The 21861-nt window shown below is 47.4% G+C and overlaps 1 protein-coding gene across 8 annotated transcripts in view; it reads left to right on the top strand.

Annotated features, from left to right (window-relative positions):
- ERC1 (ELKS/RAB6-interacting/CAST family member 1) overlaps window positions 1-21861 on the top strand; it is a 1341708-nt gene that overhangs the window by 543038 nt on the left and 776809 nt on the right. For all 8 annotated transcript variants that reach the window (XR_011202236.1, XM_069228108.1, XM_069228104.1 and 5 more), the window contains one exon: window positions 6142-6282. Coding sequence is in view for 7 of the 8 variants with exons in the window: in XM_069228108.1 (XP_069084209.1) it covers window positions 6142-6282 (141 nt within the window). In the remaining variant the exon portion in view is untranslated. The remainder of the gene's footprint in view (window positions 1-6141; window positions 6283-21861) is intronic.

Here is a 21861-nt window from a genome sequence, read left to right as displayed (position 1 = left end):
GTGCCGGTGTCAGATAGACCTCGACCGGCGTTGTCTCAATCTACTCCGACGCGGAGCTTGGATCCGGCTTCCCCTTTGCCTTCACGGGTGTTGTCGACACCTGTAAACTCTTGATCGATGCTGCACCTATAATCCAGGCTGAAATCAAGAAGGGAAGCTTAAAACTGCTTGAAGAACAACAGTATTTAGAGGAACAGCAACAGCTGGAGGAAGTAAAAATACCTGTGCCTTCCGATGAATATCTAGGTTTTGATGTTGCTAGTGGATACCTCCCCTGAGTGGGAGTTATCTGCTGCAGGTGTACTTACTTCGGAAGTGAAATCTTACCATGGGGTGATTAGGAAGGCAGCAGAACTTTTAGATTTGTCTATGCCTGCTTCAGAATTAAAAAGAAATATTCTGACATGTGCTGCATTCTACATCCTCGTCATCAGAGCCCCTTCTTCCGTTTAATGAGGCATTGTCTGAACCCTTATTAGAAATATGGAAGAAGTCTGTCACTACTTCTGTGGTATCAAAATCCATAGCCAGGAGTTAGATGCATCAGGTGACCCGCAGTTTTTAACTCAACATCCAAAACCTTAAAGCTTGGTGGTGCAAGCTTCTTGTTCCTCAAAGTCCGCTCCAGGATCATTCCCTACAACTCCTGCTGATAGGGAATCGAAGCGCATGGAGCAATCGGCAAAGAAGACCTCTGTTACAAGACAGTCAGGTGGCGGCAAAACAGGTGATTCAGTCAGGCCTGGACACTGTGGACTCTGTTGCTGGAGCCATGGGGACATCTATTGCAACTAGGAGGCATGCTTGGCTCAGAGGATCTGGATTTTCCTCTGATGTGCAAGCTACTCTGATGGACCTTCCGTTTGACGGCACCAGACTGTTTGGTGCAAAGGCACTAGAAAGGTTCAAGGATAGTAGGGCCACTGCAAAATCTTTGGGCCTTCGGACTTCATCTACGACCTACAGGCCATTTTGTAGGTTCAGGGGGTTTGACTCTGGATCCTTCTTTCGAGGAAGGCAGCAGCTCCAGGTCCAGCAGCCTGCCAACCCCCTCTACAGGTCCTTTAGAGGTCATGGAAGACTTAGATCGCGCGGTGCCGCCCAGCAGCCTTCCTCTTAAACCTCAATAGGAAACCAGTCAGGAAAGCAACCCTAGTTCTCTCCCCTTTCACCAGTATGTTGTGACTGTATGTGGAAGGTTTTTATATTTTCTCCAAGAGTCAGAGTTAATAACATCAGACTCCTGGGTGTTGAGCATAGAGAAAAATGGTTATGCCCTTCCTTTTCGGGAGTTCCCCCTTCCCTACCCTCCCCAACATTCTTAATGCTCAGAAGAGCATCTTATGTTGCTTCAGCAGTAGGTGCAAAGTCTACTGTTAAAGGGCACAGTAGAGTTGGTTCCGGAGCAGGAAAAGTGTAAAGGGATGTTATTCAAGGTATTACCTGATTCCCAAGAAGGATGGACCTGAGGATTTTAAATTAGTTCCTCAAACAGGAGAAATTTAAAATGCTGACCTTAGCACAGGTGCTTCTTGCGCTGGACAAAGAAAACTGGATGGTGCCTATCGACTTGCAGGATGCGTATTTTCACATCCCTATTCTGAAGTCACAAATGAAGTATCTCCGGTTCATGGTAGGGTCACAGTACTACCAGTTTGCGGTCCTTCCATTTGGTTTTACTTCCGCACCTCGAGCCTTCACGAAGGTGATGGCAGTGGTTGCAGTGCATCTCAAAAGGAAGGGAATATCTGTACTCCCTTAACTGGACGATTGGCTGATCAAAGCCAAGTCCCCAGAGTTGGTGCTCCACCATTTGCAGGTGACAACCCAGTTGCTGTTCAGCCTGGGCTTTTACTTGAACATGCCCAAATCTCATCTAGAGCCCTCTCAGCGCCTCCTGTTCATAGGGGTAGTACTTCACACAACATTGAATCAGGCCTCTCCTCTTCACCAGAGGATTCAGGACATTCAGGCTATGATTCCAATGTTTCAAAAGGGAGCGGCTGTTCCAGTCCTAAAGGTCGTACGCCTGCTCAGTCTGTTCGCTACCTGCATTCTGTTGGTCTCTCATGCACGTTGGCACATGAGGACTCTCCAGTGGTGCCTCTGCAAGACGTGGTTTCAACAGAAAGGGGATCTCGAGGAGTAAATAACAAAATGTATTATCTTCTGTGTGGCATGAGGGATGGTTCTGTGAGCTTTCAGCAAACTCTTCAATTTTTCAGTCATATGAAGGATAACCCTAAACCTAATTGTTGTAAGACTTGTGTAAATTTTTAGGGGAAGTCATGAACTCAGAATAAGGGATTTTTTTGTGTGTATTATTATTATTATTGTTATCATTATTTTGCCCACCCCAGAGTGTTCAGCATGGAATTCCACAAACAATATTTATGCTTTAATGGCTAATTGTTGCACCTACATTGCAATAATAATTTGTAGGTGTGTTAGCTTCAAAATAATTTTGTGACCAAGGGCAACTGCCTACCAGGACACTGGTTTTGGAAAATTATGTATCAATATTCCTGTATTTTTGAAAATTATTCTTATTTCCTTTCTGGGCTTGTTAACAATACCAGCTCCACCAGCATCATGAAATAAACTGTTCATAGCGAGGGCAACAGAGGGTACAACACGTTCCTCACAAGCAAGAAATGGTCTACTGTGCTCACCTAGGAAAATGCTGCTGAGGGAGCAGGACGTGAAATCAAAACACAGCCCCCCCCCCCCAGGTCATGTCTGCAGGCTAACACTGTGGCATTGGTGGTGGGGGCAAGCTCACTGGCTACCTACAGTAATCCACACAACCGGCCCATCTGCAGTGGTGGATACCCACTCCTGAAAGGAGGAATCCAGTATCCTTTCTAAACCCTGACCAGGCCTCTTCCTTAACACTGACCAAGCCTCCTCAGAAAAAATGCTCTAAAATGTTGCAGAGAATGTAACACTTTCTCATTATTTTGGTTTCTGCTGAGCTGCACCAGCTTCCCTGTCAATGCACACAAGCACATGGCAGGCTGCAGCCTGTGTACAGATCTGAGACTAACTTGGAGAAGTTAGTATTTAGGGGCGACCCAGGAAATCCGATTCCTGACGACCTACAATAAGAAAGACTGCTGACCTGAAAGCCCCGGAGAGACGACGGAGACGACAACTGACTTGGCCCCAGCCCTACCGGCCTGTCTCCAGACTAAAAGAACCTGCACAGCGATGCATCCAGCGGGACCAGTGACCTCTGAGGACTCAGAGGACTGCCATGCAACCAAAGGACCAAGAAACTCCTGGGGACAGCGGCTCTGTCCAAGAAACAAAGAAACAACCATCTTTTAAAGGACTCCAGCCTCACTCCGGAAGCGTGAGTCCCCAACACTCTACACCAGACGCCACCGGCTCATGTCCAGAAGAACCAACACTGCAGAGAGGACCCCCAATCGACTCCCACGATGTGGACACCTTGAAACGACCTCCCTGCACCTCCACAGCAACACCTACAGAGAGGATCCAGAGGCTCCCTCTGACCGCAACTGCCCGGTAACAAAGGAACCCGATGCCTGGAAGAAGCACTGCACCTGCAGCCCCCAGGCCCGAGAGAAACCACCTACCGGTGCAGGAGTGACCAGCAGGTGGCCTTCATCCTTGCCCAGTTGGTGGCTGGCCCGAGAAGCCCCCGTGCCCTCCCTGCATCGCCCTAGTGACCCCCGGGTCTCTCCATTGATTTCTATCTACAACCCGACACCTACTTCACACACTGCACCTGGCTGCCGCTGAGGGTGTATTTTGTGTGCCTGTTTGTGACCCCTCCACCCCCCAAAGTGCTCTACAAAACCCCCCTGGTCTCCTCCCAGAGGATGCAGGCACTTACCTGCTAGCAGACTGGAACCGTAGCACCCTTGGTCTCCATAGGCACCTATGCTATTTGGGCCCTACTTTGACCTCTTCACCTGACCGGCCCTGTGTTGCTGGTTGTTTGGGGTTAACTTGAACCCCCAACGGTGGGCTGCCTATACCCCGGAGACTGATCTTGTAAGTGCTTTACTTACCTGAAAAACTAACCAATACTTACCTCCCCCTGGAACTGTTGATTTTTGCAGTGTCCACTTTTAAAATAGCTTGTTACCATTTTTTCCAAAACTGTGCACATTACTGTTTTAATTCAAAGTTCCATATTTACCTATGCCAAGTAACTTACGATTTATGTACTTACTTGAATTTTGAATCTTGTAGTTCTAAAATAAATTAAGAAAATAATATTTTTCTATATAAAAACCTATTGGCCTGGAGTTAAGTCTTTGTGAGTGTGTTTTCATTTATTGCCTGTGTGTGTGTGCAACAAATGCTTAACACTACCCTCTGATAAGCCTACCGCTTGACTACACTACACAAACTAGAGCATTAGTATTATCTAATTTTGCCACTATCAACCTCTAAGGGGAACCCTCGGACTCTGTGCACACTATCTCTCACTTTGAGATAGTACATACAGAGCCAACTTCCTACACTGGAATTTCATGCCCATGAACTGCGGTCAGCCCAGGAAATTACATTTCAATCAGTAACCTACAATTAATGATAGCTTCCTGAAACTAAGATTTCTTCCATCTTGTCTGTGGGGAATACTTCCAAAATTACCAGACAAAGCACTCATGTTTTATTTGAAGAAACATGTCAGCACAAAGTTTTACTCCCTTTGTCATCAGGCTCTGCTGCTCCTTCTGGTTGGGATCAATCACTTGATCTGTTTCTCTGCCCGCAATGATGCAGGCAAGGAAACAGATCAAAAGTCTGTTCCTAGCTGGCAGGAGAATTTTCAAAGATTCCGCCTGCTGGGAATAGACTCAGTGTTTGCTACTGTTTGGGAGTTTTAAAAATGCTCCTGAAAGGCGGAAAGAAATACAAGTTTCCCTGCCCTGGTGCGTACGGGAAAACTGCTGGGCCCTGGGGTGGGCTTCTGGGACTCAGCATGTGAGCTGGCCCCAGGGAAAGGGGTCTCATTGGCCCTTTCAAAGGTGGTGGGCCCAGGCCCCCTTTTTAAGTTAATTTTGGCCTCAACAGTAGGCTCCCCTAGTCCTATATTGTCTCTGGGAGCATGGCCTTGTGCTGGGCTCCTATTAAATGCGGTCCCGGGGTTAGGCTTACTATAATGGCTTGAGGTTTGCATGCGCCACTTCCCCATAATGAAACCGGCCCTGAGTCATGTGGGATCACAGCAAACTGCTGATTTTTATTTTATTTTCATTTTGGCCCCAGGTGGTGCCTCTGCCCCCACCTCTATTTTTTTTGGAGGGAGGGGCAGTACCCTGCCCCCTTATTTTTTATTATTTTTTAAATGTACTACTGGAAGACATGGGACTAAGTCCCTGAGTACTTTAATAGCTGCCAGCTAAATTTTTCTGATGTTGCTGGCAGCCAGTCATAGGGCACTCTCCTGCGGGAGTCTGACTCCTGCAGGACCCAATTGTCCCAAAGGAACAAAAGCTCCCAGAATGCTCTATTTTTTAATTGGTTCCCCTGAGAGTTTTTAGAGCCTCTCATGGGCCCAGCTGTTCAGGTATACAAAAATATTTGACCCTTAATTTCTTTTTATTTTAAACTACTAAAAAGATTTACACCAAATCACAAAAAGCACAGTCTGCAGACAAAGCTTTCTGCCAGATTTGGTGTAATTCTTTTCAGCAGTTTTTGATGTAGCACTTCTTATGGAGGTCCATGGAAAATGCATCAGGATTTTGCATTTTGGAGTACCCCTTTTTTCCCCTCTGCTCCCGCTTGACAGATCACCCCAAAACTCTCCTTGCACAAACTAGCCAAAAAATAACACATTTTTAGAAAGTTCGTGGAGCTTTGTCAAACTGTGCTAAAATTATCAGCAACACAAAAAACGCATTTCCTGTTGAAACCCTAACCTAACTATAACCACCCAGTGGCAACCACCACTGGGTAATATATATGGTACAATCTATAATAAATGTTATAAAAACCTTGTGCAGATCAATGTAACCCAAGACAATTTATATTTATAACAGCATTCAGTTAGTAGATTGGTATTTGAATGGATGTGTTCAATACGTTGTAATTTAAAACATTACTACTGAAGATACAATTGTTCGATAATAACAATCTTTTCTGTTCATGTTCTAACAGGAGCGGATAATTGAGCGCCTTAAAGAGCAGCGGGATAGGGATGAGCGAGAAAAATCAGAAGAGTCTGAATCCTTCAAGAAAGAACTGAAAGAAATGAAGGAGAAAGTCAGCATCCTTCAAGCAGATCTTTCTGAGAAAGAGGTATATCTACCCCATCTCACTTCATCAGTTCTCAGACTTTATTTTATCACTTATTTCTACTGGCAAAGCCATCGCATTTTAAATTTAGGAGTGAGTAAAGGCCATTGATAAGGTAATAGTATTTGTATACATAATTATGACTATGCGTTTGGGTTGCAGCCCCCAAACACTAGCATTTATCTAGCTTTCCTTTGACATGTCAACAATGCGGTTACAATCCTGTTTTCTTCTCACCAATTAACCCCTCTGTTTACAGCACAGCAGCATTTTGTTGGCAGTTTGAAGCTTCTAGGTGTGACCAAAATGGAAGCCAACTGAGGGGCTGTTGATATTTGCATCATTTGGATTGGCCTCTGGAACAAGCAAGTCTCCCAGAAACAGGGGCAGCTTCCTGAGAGGGTGAGACAGATATCTAGGCCTGGCTAGTTTCCAAATTCTGCTTCTGAGAAGCACAGAAGGTGGCACTGGGCACACCAAATTTCCTACTGGCCGAAGAAAGTGGGGCTACTGCTCAGCCTCCATGGCTGCCTAGATTCATTGCTACTGCCTGGAGTGAGGACTTGGATGTTTTTGGTGGAACCGTTGGGCTGGGTACTGGACTACCTTAAGGCCAGTGGTGTCAGGACTTCACTTTTGTCAGTGGAAAGGAAAGGGGTGAAAAGGCATCTCAGGCTTGCAGTCCCCAGCAACTGTGGCAGAAAGACCGTGCAACCTACTGCACTGTCAAAGGTACGGGCTAACAAATACGGACTGAGCATGAGGTGGGGCTGAATGTTATTGATCTGCTAAAAATATACAAGGGAGTTGAACTCAATATATACATCATAGTGTCAGCTTCAATATTCAATTATAAGACATTGCACAGTCCTGACATGTTTTTCCTTTTGTACACCTTTCTTGCTTAATCCCAAGGACTTTCAACATAAGTACTGAATATAAGGTTGGATGATCACCTCTCATTCGTGAACAGAGGGAAAAGACAGAGACAAGTTGTGAATTGACTGATAAGACCACAGATCACTGATCTGATGGGCCACTCCAAACCTGAAAACCAAACAGCACAAAGACATCTGCCAATTGATAGCATGGATAAATATACTGAACTGAAGGCAAAAGTTCTCAGTACTGCAGTTCAAAATATGTCAGGGAGCTTGTAGGCAACCAAGCTGAACCATGTACTAACAGTCCTTATGACACCTATGGTACTCTAGGAAACCAAATTGACTCTGTAGTAGTTCTGTATCACTCCCTGCTTAGGGCTGAGAAACTAAAATGGTCAGGCAGGGTTGCAGACACCAAATAAATTTGCCCTAATGGGACCATCGGGTCAAGAAAGACAGAATCAACTGGCAGTTCTCCAGAACTCAGCCTGCTTCCCGAAATATAAGTGGAGGGCTCGAAAGGCCCTCTAGGAGGAACGATGTATACATTATGAGCCTATTGTAAAAGGTGAAAGGAGCAAGCATGAAACCATATCTGGAGGACTGGTTCAGCAAGCTAGTAGCACCTAGTGGCTTGTCTATAAGTTCTTCACCATGGAGAGAGCACATAGGGTCCCGTTGGTTCCTCCTCAACCAGAGTCATTTGTCAGACCAGTGGTGGGTTGAACATTAACTCATAGTGACTGAGACTACCTATGTAACCTAACCAGGAAAAAGGGACATTTTAAAGCCAGCATCTGTAAGGTGCTCATCTTTCCAAGCCTCGCGAGCAGCAGTACAGCTCATGTGCAGCTCATTCCTGGCAGTAAAAAGAGTCTGAAAGATATCGACATTAAATGTATACTTTTTTTACCTGCAACTTATCATTCCTGGGGACATCTCTCACTTGTTCACCAATCCCACAGCGGCATAAAGATGGACAGATAATCGGGCAACCAAAAACAACTTTTATGAACAGAACTCGTCTTACCACACAGAATGTGGAAGGAAATTAGTGGGCCCCTGAGGAAATATTCAAAAATGTCAAAAATCAAACTACAGGCTGGGAAGACAGATGCGGTGGGGGAGGTCACACCTTGGTGATCTGAAGAACAAGGCATACCAACATCCGAATCTTACGTCCCCACACTACACCCGTTTTTAGAAGTTGAGGAACTGGAGCATCAGTCACTGCTGATGGTTAGTCCGATGACAGCTGACTGTATCATATGACGTGGGGCACTGCACTCCCCAATAACTGACCCCTTGTGAGTGAACTCCTGGGCCCTGATATACTTTCTGGAGTTACACTCTACATATGTATCCAGAACAACTTGTTATAACCTCTCCTAACGAGGTAGAAGTACTCTGTGCTGTCTATGAAATATGTGAATCCTAATTAATCAACAGACCTCACTCAGAGAAATGAAGGTGCCAGGTTGTAACAACTAATGTGCAGCTTTACAATGGAGCTGAATACTTATGGAAGGCATGCTCTGACCATAATCTTTTGTTAGGTATCTCCTAGGGGAATTACATTGCATACATTCTGGACTGAAGGATGCAGGGTGTCTTTCTTACTTGATGGGGCACTTAAAGGTGAGCTATGAGAATTCATCTGTAACTCTGTTACTAACAACACAGGACCAATAGATCATACTATGTTAGAATAGTGTGAGTTCAAAGTGATAAGTGGTTTGTGTCCTGAAACAAAAGACAGGGGAAGTGCAGTTCTAAGAAGGGAAATGAAAACATGTGAGGACCAGCAGAAACAACTGGAATTAGCCCATGGGAATGGACGAACACACAAAACCAGCTTACTAAAGATTCTTAAATTGCATTCTGAAAAGATGGACCCCCTTCAGTTAGTTAATTACTGAGAGCTCCTAATGAAAAACATATCAAATGTGACAGAGCAGGCTGTCTCCGCTTGTCATAGTTTATAAAAGGACAATAAATCATACTCCTCCATAACAGGACTTAGATACATGAAAGTGAAGTGGTCTACTTACAGACCAAAATTAATGAGACATGGTCGTCCTGATATAAGCAGCTGTATTCACCAAGCAATAAAGGATCCAGACATGTTTTGTTGGAGAGTTATGTTTATTATTTATTCATTCGATCTAAAAATTTAGACCATTAAAATTCAGAATAACAATCATACATAACAATAGTAAAAACCTTGTAGCCGGCATTTGAATAAATACCGTTAGTGCGTTCCTTGAAGCTAGAACCATGATCATACTTAAAATACAATAAAAGAATCATACAAAGCAATAAAAAAAGATAAATAAAAAAACTTGTATCCTTCATTCGAATAAATACAATTAAAACATTCCATGAAACTATAGCCGATATCATGGCCGATTTATGAGCTGGTGTATTTCTTGTCATGTCTAGATATTTTATAAAGTGCCATGGCAATTAGGCTAAGAATTCATCTATATAAACTAATCTAATAAGGCCTCAACTTCTCATATAGGGAGCCGAGTGTTCCTAAAAAAAAGCTGATAAAAACCACAGGGAGATTAAATAAAATTTGCATCAATATCAGAATACATAACACATCTAATGATTAAAAAAGGGATTAAATATATCTTATTAAAAGCCCCATCTATAGGCAAAAGAGTAACTAGCCAACTCGAAGCCCCATGGCTAACATGTGCCTACGACAGATGGACCAAGCTTCAGACAGTTATTTGGTGACTGAGCTAACTACCAATGTAGATGTATCATATTTGCATATTCTGTTAGCATTAGCTCGGTCCTGCAGTAATAAGGTTTTACACAGAGGAATGATCCACCTCCCTCTAGGGCTCTTGTATAGCGGGCAGAAGAACAGCACATGCTCAGTTGTTTCCTTACATTGGTGACAAAGTGAACATCTGTCGGACAAGAGGTTGCTTGATGACCAACGGGCCATGTAGCTATTAACGGGCAAGGTGCCGTATCTTAGCTGAAGAAATAGGTCGCAGGCACGTGCAGGCATAGGAAGGTCCATGAGATTCTCGGGCCGGGGTTCATGTTTGACTTGGAGGAATTCTACTGTTAGCCTGCCCACCCGATTGCAGTGGAAAAGATCTTCATTGGTTTTCTCCCACTATCTCCCTTTGAAGAGTTGCCTAGCATTAGCAGGGATCAGCTCAGGGTACTTCCAATAGTGGGGAAAACCTAGCTTATCCCAGGCCGATTTCATCTCCTTCAGCCAAAAGATTTTTTCCAGTCCCTATGGAGATGTTCTACGTTCTCTTATCGCCACCCTGAATGGTTCGAGTTCGTCAGTTTTCCATAGACGGATCCAGTAGGAGAGCGGTCTCGGACCCGCTGTGGCTTTGATGCTGTTTAGTCCTAGGTCGAGCCTGAGAGGGGTCATTGGTGTGCCCTTCCCTAACCTTGAAACATGTCTGAGGAAATGGTTTTCTTTAGTTTGTAAAATGTCCAATTTTCTGTGGGAGCCCCAAAGTTCCGCTCCATACTGGGCCGCCGCACGGATTTGGACTTTGTAGATCTCAGAGATTGGATTCAGGGGCAGACTCATTGCCATTCTAGCCTTGCGTACTAGAGCCCCACCTCTTTGGCTTATGATAAGTGCCCCTTTATCAATAGCTGCCTCCCAATTGCCTGTATCTGTTAGCCTGATACCTAAGTAATCAAACTCTGCCACTCTTTCCAACGGGATTGAATTCATTGATATACTTGCACGAGATCTTTTCCTTGAGGCGCTGTATATCATAAGTTTTGTTTTCTTGACATTGATGTCCAGCCCATAGTCACTGCAAAAGACACAGAATTGATTGACCAGATTTTGAATTCCCATCGGTGATTTGGCTAGCAAGATTGTGTCGTCCGCATAAAGCAGACACGGTATTTTCTTACCCGCGAATTTGGGTGAGTCATTTATGCAATTCTCTAAATATTGGATACAGTTGTTTATATATAGCAGAAAAAGGGTGGGGGCTAGGACACAACGCTGTCTGACTCCTCTTTTGATAGCTACAGGGTCTGTCAACTCGCCCTTCTTACTAAATCTAATTTGTGCGTAGGTATTCTCATGCAGACGAACAATGAGTTTCAGAAGGCCTGGTGGGACACCCATATTGGATAGTGTTAACCATAGCATGTTCCTGGGAACCAAGTCAAATGCGGCTCTAAGGTCAATGAAAATCACATACAGATTCCCCCTAGCCCCTCCACCCTCCCCCCGCCCCCCTCGGTCCACATTCTTCCATTTGATTGCCAGGAATCTCAGGGCTTGATCTATGGTACTGACTGCGGGTGTAAACCCTGCCTGTAGATCCGATATGTCTTCGGACTCTAAAATCCATTCATCAAGGTGAAACAGAAGTTGCTTTGCATAGATTTTTGGGGAGTTATCAAGCAGACATATTGGTCGATAATTGGCGGGGTCATTGGAACTACCTTTTTTGAAGATGGGAACTATCTCAGCCCCTTTCCAGGAAGATGTGGCAGGAGCTCCTGCTGCAACTGCATTACAGATTAGGTTTAGATAAGGGGCCCCATATGTCGGGTCTTGTCTTGTATAGGTCACCCGGGATCTTATCAGGACCAGGGACCTTTCCCCAATTCAAAGAAATGATTGCAGCTCTAGTTTCAGCTAGAGTGAATTTGATTGGGGTGGCCCCATGGATTGCGCTATCATCAGGGATCCTAAAAGCTACTTCGGGTGGCCCTTCATATAATCGACCGAAGTGCTCAGCCCACACTGCAGAGAGGATTGAGGTACTGGGCAAAGAAGAGGAATCTCTACTATTGTCTGCTATCAGTATCCAAAACCTAGAAGTGTCATTTGTTTTAGCCGTCTCCAGAATAGCTGCCCATCTGGCCTCCTCCCAGCTTCTGCGCACCCTAGAGCATTGTTCCCCAACCCCCGGGCCGCGGACCGGTGCCGGTCCGTGGATCAATCGGCACCGGGCCGCCCCACTGTGGTGGGCGGTAAATGTTTGATAATTTTTCCGTGGCCCGCTTGTCACACAATGGGACAAGCGGGCCACGGAAAAATTATCAAACATTTACCGGTCCGCGGCGATAAAAAGGTTGGACAACACTGCCCTAGAGCGTTCCTGCTTGTAGTCCTTCCTTGCTTTTCTTATGAGCTCTGCATGGCCTTCTTTCAATGATCTCAATAGGTTATGCTGGGCTTCCCTACAAGCATTGCTAAACCACAGTGCACAGCACTTTTTCTTAGGGTTACTAGGAATCTCTTTTGTAAGAAGGTGCTTTAAAGAGTTAAACAGTTCAGTGTGGGCTGCTAATATCCCATCACCATCCTCTGAGTATAAAAGCATACGCTCCATTTGGTCTGCTAATAAGTTATAAATTGATGAGAGGGAATCAGGGGAGGTAATAACAGACTCCCAATTGACATTACGTCTGCTATTTGTCAGGGCGAGCTGTTGTGCATATGCCTTAGAGTGTGGAGTTGGCCTCTAGTCAATAAAATCAGTGGATCATGGTCACTCTCAGCGTGCTCGTATACCCTCATGTCAGACATGTGGCCCCACAGTCGGATGTCAAGTAGGATATAGTCAATCTGGATCCTGTGGGCTCCACGCGTAAAAGTAGAATGCAAGTTAGTATCTGAGCGGGAGCGACCATTGCAAGCTCGGAGACTGTGTGTTAATGTAATATCAGCAACTTGGTACACTGTTCTATTCATTCTGGGTCTTTTACTTGACACTAACTGGGGGATTCCCCAATAGGCATCCTCTTCTTTATATAGCCCCTGGGCCAGAGGGTTATGCTCGAATGTAACATTAAGGTCCCCTGCAATTAAAATGAAATGGGATGAGATGTTGTTATGGAGAAAGCTATTAATATGGTCAGGGCATCAGAATCATAGTGACTGCCCACACTCCTATTATAGATGTTGATTATTGATAAAGGTCTCTCCTTGAGGCTCAGTACTAGTAAGGCCTGTAAGTCAGGGCAGCCCATTTCTATGACTTAAACCTTGCACCTAAGAGAGCTGCTTAGCCATATAAGTAGCCCTCCTGATGGTCTCCCAGAGGGCACCTTGCGTGTTGCAACCCAGTAGCTTTTAAAACCTAGTCTATATTTGGGTCCCAGTGCCCATGTTTCTTGGAATAGACAGATCTGGTGTTTGTCGATAAATTGACCCCATCCTGGGCTTTGCAATTTACTCTCCAGCCCTGCTATGTTCCAGCTAAGAACCATGTCAAAAACATTTGTTTTAGCATGCCCAACTTCTCTCGGGGTTTGCTCACCGAGCGAGGAAATGCAGCCTATAGCCTTGTTGTCCCCCACGATCATACAATGACCCTTTCCTTTCTTGACCTGTAATTTGTTCGTCCCGCTGGGTGCAGGACCAGGCTTATTCATGTCTGGTAAACCCAGGATTGCAATGAGCGCTTGTCGCGGGGGATTCCCCCCTCCTCACTGGCTGCACAAATGGTATTCTCGGTAGTTCCCAGATTGCAGGAATCTGTCAGAATAAATTATGTGGATGGAATAAGACCACTAAGAGCAGGGGAAACGGTGTGCTCAGTTTCATGGCAACCCATGCCTACTCCCCGTGGTCCATCACTTAGTCAATCTATTTCAGAGAGAGAGGCTGAGGAACGTCTAGGGCCTAATTCGGGGTTAGACTGTAACTGGATGCCAGGGGAGACTCTGTGCGCCGTTAGCAGCTTACTATTCACAGCTGCCGCTGGTGGAGGGTAGAGCACTTGCAGTCTACACAGAGAGACTTCTCCTGCTAAAGGATAGGGTCTTTCTGATGGATACAACTACCTGTGGATTCCTCACCTCATGAATACTCCCATGGCGCCAGCATTCGACGGAAATCTTCTTACTAGTCTCTGCACGTCGACGAGGACGTCACTGTCGCCCACGCGACGCCGTCTGACGTCATACAGGCAATAAGAGGTCCTCGACGACGTGCGGACGTCAGTTCCCTTTTTTCCGTGCATTCGAAACGGTTATCTTCGAGGGAGCAACTGTTACTCTTGCGGTTACAGTGTATATCTTGCTGCGTACTCTTTCTCTGTGGAAATAATGTCGCAGAGAAAGTCTGGATTTAAGCCTTGTCGTGAGTGTGGAGGCAAGATGTCGGTGACGGATCCTCATTCCGATTGCCTTTGGTGTTTGAGCTCCGACCACGACGTCTCGACTTGTGATTCATGTCAGCACATGAATCCGAAGGCCCTTAAAGAACGTGAGGCGAAGCTGTTTATGGCCAAGTCAAAGGAGAAGCATCACAAGAAGTCTTCTCCAAGACATCGGCGTCATCGAGACTCCCGGCGCCGTAGAGAATCTCGGCGTCATTCAAGGGAGGCTCGTTCCAGGTCTCCGGATCGGCGCCGAAGGACATGGGAGGTCAGCCCCACGGTGACGCCGCATCCTTCGACGCCGTTGCCCTCTCCGGCGTCTCCAACTTCGCCTGGACAGGCGTCGGTGATTGAGGTATTGGAGCCTCAAGTGTTTTCTCCGGCGCAGACGCCGAGGCCGGCGTCGGGGTCGCCTCCGAGACAGGCACCCCAGTATCCGGCTTTTCCCACCCCTGGAGCCGATAGTTCCGCATTCTTGAATGCGATGTATGCCATCTTCCAACAGATGGCTCCAGGGGGTGCTCCGGCTGGGCCTTTGGCCTTTTCTTTGGGTGATCCTGCGCCTCTTCGGCCGGCACCCTTTATGCCCTTTCTCCCGTTTGGGAACGTGGGCTCGGCGCCAGTGTCGGCGCCGGTGGCCGCTCCGGTGGCTTCGGAGGGATTGGCCCCAGGGATTTCCATCCCGTCGACGTCGAGATTTCGGCCTGTGACTCCGGTGGGTCCATCCGTTTCAACTGCTCTTCAGTCGGCGCCGAAGTTACCTGTGGCGCCGGATGCGGCGTCGGTGGCTTCGGAAGATCGGCGCCGATCTCCGACTTCGGCGGAGGTATTGTCGACTCCGCGGATTGAGCAACGACTGCATTCAAGGAGGCGTGCTCTCCGGGTACTAGAAGAGCAGGAGTACCAACGAGCCCTAGAGGAAGGAGAGCTAGAGGACTCGGGTGATGGGCTGCGTGGACTGGAGTCGGCCAGTGGGCTGGACACTTCCCCTGAGTGGGACCTTTCGTCCCCGGGGGAATATACTGAGGAAGCTGCTTCCTTTCATACAGTGGTACGGAAGGCAGCTAGTTTTTTGGACCTGCCTTTGCCGGTGGTGGAGGCGAAACAAAACGTTTTGACAGAGGTGTTGCATCCGGCCTCAGCCGCGGCGGAGCCTCTGTTACCTTTTAATGACGCTCTGCTGGATCCGGTTTTAGAGGTGTGGAAGAGGCCGGCATCTTCCCCAGCAGTTCACAGAGCCGTGGCCAGGAGGTATCGGACGGCTCCAACTGATCCTGGTTTCCTATCTAGGCACCCTACGCCGGAGAGCTTGGTTGTGCAGGCCTCCTGTTCGTCCAAGTCAGCGCCTGGTTCTTTTCCGACGGTGCCTGGGGACAGAGATTCAAAAAAGCTAGAGGCGCAGTCGAAGAAGATTTTTTCGTCCTGCAGTCTGGCGTTAAAAGCCACCAATGCAACCTGTATCCTGGGGAGGTATATTCATGCTCTGATGGATGACATCTCCTCTTCGTTTACAGAGCTTCCCCAGGGTCTTTTGGATCTTGTCTCTGATGCCCAGGCTGCTGCGACCCAAATTATCCAGACGGGACTGGATACCACCGACTCGGTAGCCAGAGCAATGGGCACAACTGTGGTGGAAAGGAGACAGGCCTGGCTCCGTAACTCGGGCTTTTCGGCAGATGTACAGTCCACATTGTTGGATCTCCCGTTTGATGGGGACAAACTGTTTGGGGCTAAGGCTGATTCGGCCTTGGAACGTTTTAAGGAGAGCAGGGCCACGGCTAAGTCGTTGGGACTCCAAGCTCCTTCTTCCACGGCCTCTTCCAGATTCTTAAGGAGGTTTCGTGGATTTGGGCGTGGCTCTTCCTCCTCTTCCTTTCGGGGAAGATATCAGCAACCTGCCTCTTCCCATCCCTATAGATCTTTTAGGGGGAGGGGTAGGGTCCGCACCAGGGGAGCCTCTCAGCAGCACTCTGCCTCTTCCTCATCCTCTGGCGGGGTGCAGCAGGGGAAGCAGCCTTAGGCTTCCACCATTTCCCACTCACTCCTCTCCTGTAGGGGGAAGATTACAGCATTTTCTCACCAAATGGGAGACTGTTACGTCGGACACTTGGGTTCTCAGTGTTGTGGGAAAAGGCTACACCCTTCCCTTTCGGGAGTTTCCGCCCCTCATCCCGCCCCGCCCTTCGTATTGTTCACAAGAACACCTCCTGTTGCTAGAACAGGAGGTAGAAGTCCTCCTTTTAAAGGGCGCGGTGGAGTTGGTCCAGGAGCAGGAAAGGGGTCAAGGAGTTTACTCAAGGTATTTCCTGATTCCCAAGAAGGATGGTCGTTTGAGACCAATTCTGGACCTGAGGATCTTGAATTGGTTCCTCAAGCAGGAAAAGTTCAAGATGCTGACCCTAGCACAGGTGCTTTTGGCGTTGAACATGGAAGACTGGATGGTGTCTGTCGACTTGCAGGATGCTTACTTTCATATCCCGATACTCAAGTCACACAGGAAGTATCTCCGGTTTGTGGTGGGATCGCAACACTACCAGTTTGCGGTCCTTCCGTTTGGTCTTACTTCAGCACCTCGAGTCTTCACGAAGGTGATGTCGGTGGTTGCGGCAGAGCTCAGAAGGAAGGGGATAGCAGTATTCCCTTACTTGGACGATTGGTTGATCAAAGCCAAGTCCCCGGAGCTTGTGTTGCATCATCTGCAGTCAACAACCCAGTTGTTGTTCGACCTGGGCTTTTCGGTGAACAAGCCCAAATCTCACCTAGAGCCCTCTCAGCGCCTCCTGTTCATAGGGGCAGTACTGGATACAACATTGGGTCGGGCCTTTCCTCCGCCTCAGCGGATTCAAGATATTCAGGATTTGGTTCCAATGTTTCGAAATGGAGCGGTAGTTCCAGTCCTCAAGGTCCTTCGTCTGCTCGGTCTTTTTGCCTCCTGCATTCTGTTGGTCACGCATGCTCGCTGGCACATGAGGGCTCTTCAGTGGTGCCTCCGAAGGCAGTGGTCTCAACACAGAGGGGATCTAGAGGGTACTGTCAAGATCTCCAGAGATGCTGCTGTGGATTTGAAGTGGTGGATTGCAAGCAACAATCTTTCACAAGGAAAGCCGTTCCAGCAGTCGCCACCAGTGGCCACAGTCATAACGGATGCTTCCACTCTAGGGTGGGGAGCTCATCTGGGGGATCTGGAGATCAAAGGTCTTTGGTCTCCAGAGGAACAGATTTTTCACATCAATCTGTTAGAGTTACGGGCTGTACGTCTGGCTCTCAAGGCCTTCCTCCCTTCCCTTCGTGGTCAGTCGGTACAGGTCCTAACGGACAATACTACCACGATGTGGTACATAAACAAGCAGGGAGGAGTGGGGTCGTACCTTCTCTGCAGAGAAGCTCTTCGACTATGGTCCTGGGCAAAGGACCATCGGATTTGCTTGATAGCAAACCATCTGGCCGGAGTTTTGAACGTGCGTGCGGACAGTCTCAGTCGCCACTTCTCGGCAGACCACGAGTGGCGTCTCCATCCAGATCAAGTCCGTTTAATCTTCCAGAAGTGGGGGTTTCCTCGGGTAGATCTGTTCGCCACTCGAGAGAACGCGCATTGTCCGTTGTTCTGCAGCCTTCAGTATCCGATGCAGGAAGCGTTGGGGGACGCGTTTCAAATGACCTGGTGCGGCCAGTTGCTTTACGCGTTTCCTCCCATACCCTTGATTCCTCGAGTATTGAGGAAGATTCGCCAAGACCGGGCTCTAGTAATCTTAATAGCTCCGGATTGGCCAAGGAGGGTGTGGTACTCCGACCTTCTCCAACTCTCAATGTGCCCGCCGCTCCGTCTCCCTTTCAGGGCAGACCTCCTCTCACAGTCGCAGGGGCAGGTTCTACACCCAACCTCCAGAGTCTGCACCTACATGCCTGGAGATTGAACGGGGCAACCTGAGTTCCTTCTCTCTCCCGCCTGAGGTAGTGGATGTTATATTAGCGGCCAGGCGACACTCCACTAAATCTATCTACGCTAATAGGTGGTCTAAATTTGTTGCGTGGTGTGGAGAGAGGCAGATTGATCCTTTACATGCTCATCTATCGGACGTTTTGTCTTTTGCTCTATCTCTGGCGCAGAAAGGTTGTGCAGTGGCTACCATTAAAGGTTATTTATCGGCCTTGTCAGCCTTCATATGTCTTCCAGACCAACCATCTTTATTTAAATCCCCTATTGTTATCAGATTCTTGAAAAGTCTTCTAAATCAATATCCTCCAAAGCCATTCGTTATGCCGCAATGGGATTTGTCCTTAGTCCTGACTTTCCTTATGGGGTCCCCTTTTGAACCTATGCATTCTTGCCCCTTGAGGTATTTGGTTTTAAAAACAGTCTTCCTGATAGCTATAACATCAGCAAGGAGAGTGAGTGAGTTGCAGGCCTTATCAGTAAAACCCCCTTATACAACTTTTTATGGGGATAAGGTGGTGTTGAGGACCAAGGCTGCTTTCCTCCCGAAGGTTGTTTCACCCTTCCATTTGGCTCAGGCAATTACTTTGTCCACGTTCTATCCTCCGCCTCATCCTTCCAAAGAGGAAGAAAGACTGCACCGTCTGGACCCAAAGAGAGCGTTGAGCTTCTTTATCGATAGAACAAGGGATTTCAGGCTGGAGGATCAGCTGTTTATTGGATACGTGGGCAAGAGGAGAGGAAAGGCAGTCCACAAGAGAACACTATCCAGGTGGGTTGTTCTTTGCATTAAAATATGTTACTCTTTGGCAAAGAAGGATCCTCCTGAGGGCATTAGAGCTCATTCCACCAGAGCTAAGTCGGCCACTTCGGCCTTAGCCAGAGGTGTTCCTGTGGTCGACATCTGCAAGGCCGCAACTTGGTCGTCCCTTCACACTTTTGCAAAACATTACTGTTTAGATTCTGAGGTTAGAAGGGACGGCCATTTTGCACGGTCAGTGCTGCAGGATTTCTTGGTTTGACCAGTTAGGCACCCACCGCCGGGCGTGGTACTGCTTTGGGACTCTATTCATGAGGTGAGGAATCCACAGGTAGTTGTATCCATCAGAAGAACGAGTTACTTACCTTCGGTAACGACTTTTCTGGTGGATACATTAGCTACCTGTGGATTCCTCACGGTCCCACCCGCCTCCCCGTTGCCTTTATGGTCTTGCCAAGTAATCCTTGAGTGCGCTCCTCTTGGTCTTTGAGGGTGCAATAGATGTATATATAATATATTTATATATATATATGTATATATGTATATATCTTTATGTATATACTTGGTGTGTGTATATATTTTAAAAGAGAGAGTTTTATATATATATATATATATATATATATGTACATAAAAAGATTTACAGTTATTCATACAATGTGGTGTATTTTTACAATATAATGGATGTTGCCTTGCTCTTTCATTGCATTGCCTGGTTGTTCTCATGCACGTAAAAAATTATTGGTACTGACGTCCGCACGTCGTCGAGGACCTCTTATTGCCTGTATGACGTCAGACGGCGTCGCGTGGGCGACAGTGACGTCCTCGTCGACGTGCAGAGACTAGTAAGAAGATTTCCGTCGAATGCTGGCGCCATGGGAGTATTCATGAGGTGAGGAATCCACAGGTAGCTAATGTATCCACCAGAAAAGTCGTTACCGAAGGTAAGTAACTCGTTCATTAGCATTTAAAAAGAGCTGCTGGACAAGAGCAGGTGAATTGAAATTGATGACAATACAATCCCCTGTACCAATCTTCTCCAATGATACCACCCACCCCACCCTTCTCACCATCAGTATCGAAGGTATCATATGAAATGCAAACCTAGCATTTACATGTAACCAATGTATAACCTTATTTTTTAGTTAGGTAAAAGATTCCGAGGTTTTGGTCTTAAGTTCAGGGACATTGGTGATGACGAGAACATATGGGCATGACTCCGGTGGAAGATGCAGCGCTCTCGATCCAGTCCTACCATTGATCTGCACCATCTTTCGGGGGGCCTACTAGAGAATGCTCATAAGTGGGATTAGCTGCACTGACATTAGTTGCTGTATTGCTAGAAGAAACAGAGCCCCCAGTTCCTTTTGAAAGAGGGGCTGGGACCTTAGAGTACTTGTTCTTTAAGATGTTAACTGCTCTATCGGATATATCCCCCTCGTGATTATCAGGAAGGAGGAGACCCTTGCTCATTTGAGCAGGGGACCTTCTGCCATTAGCGTAGATTTGGCTCAATCTTGGTAAGTCCTTCCAGTTTCTCCTCAATCGCTTGAAGACGGGCTGCTATAGGGAGGAGCAGCTTGGTGAGCTCTTCTTTTATAAGTTCCATTATATGATCCTGTCCTCTGTTGACACTTTCTAAGGGAGTTAAAATAGCGTCAATACTAGAGGCCGGGCCCAGAACTCGAAATCAGGTTTTTTTTTTATTTTTATAATAGGCTCCCTTCGTTTCCTTTTCCCTTTATTATTGGAGTCGGCAGTAATTAGGCACCTTCCTTTAGAAGGACCCCGGGTTAGCGGGAATGGTGCGGGAGGAGCAATAGGCTCATTCGGGGTTTCAGCCGGGTACTCCTGAGGGTTTCTAGAGGGTGTAGTGGAAGGGGTGGTCAATGCGGGCTGTGAGTCTACTAACATATGACTTGACAGCTGTAGGCTGGACTGTGGGCTGAAGATGTGGGGGCAAATAAGCAGCGCTGTCCCAGTTCTATCTCTTTTTCAAGTGCCAAGACAGCCTTTTGAAGAAATCCATCTAAAGTTTTGTTGTTCCCATGCTTTTCTTCAGCTCCCCCCACCCCTCTGTCTGCCCATCTTTTCCTCTTGTTTCAGGGCTCCTCACTTGGACGCTTGATAGAGGATGCAATTGGCCCTTTTGGCCCCACCAACTATTACCCTACTCGGAACCCCTCACCTGGGATAAGCTTGGAGCTCCTCAGACCCTGCTGCTGGCAGCCTAGATTGGCGATGCACACAGTTACGAGGGGGCTTGGTCCTGCCCCTTTCTGGTCTCCCAAAAAACAGCACGTCCCGCGTAAGCGGGCATGCGTTTCCTTTTCAAAGGGGGCCGCTTCCCGCCCCTACCGCCACACCAATCAGCGCGACCCGCAGCAGCGGGCGCGCACCCAGTTACGAAGTTACGAGGGGGCTTGGTCCTGCCCCTTGCAGGTCCCCAAAAAACAGTGCGTCCTGCGGAAGCAGGCGCGCGTTTCCTTTTCAAAGGGGGCCACTTCCCGCCCCAACCGCCACACCAGTCAGCGCGACCCGCGGCAGCGGGCGCACACACAGTTACGAGGGGGCTTGGTCCTGTCCCTTGCTGGTCTCCAATAAACAGCATGTCCCGCGGATGCAGGCGCGCGGTTCCTTTTCAAAGGGGGCCACTTCCCGCCCCTACCGCCACACCAATCAGCGCGACCCGCGGCAGCGGGCGCTCACCCAGTTACGAGGGGGCTTGGTACTGCCCCTTGCTGGTCTCCAAAAAAACAGCGCAGAGAATTATGTTAATTTGTCAAAGTTTAGGAAATTAATGCCATCACTGACCGAAGAACTAGAACCACTTATTACAATCACTGTGATCATACTAATTGGAGTCAGTGATGATTT

Source organism: Pleurodeles waltl, chromosome 4_1 (assembly GCF_031143425.1).
Source record: "Pleurodeles waltl isolate 20211129_DDA chromosome 4_1, aPleWal1.hap1.20221129, whole genome shotgun sequence".
In the NCBI taxonomy this organism is placed as follows: Eukaryota; Metazoa; Chordata; class Amphibia; order Caudata; family Salamandridae; genus Pleurodeles; species Pleurodeles waltl.
Note: the sequence above shows the minus strand (reverse complement) of the source record. Positions and strands in the feature narration are given on the sequence as shown.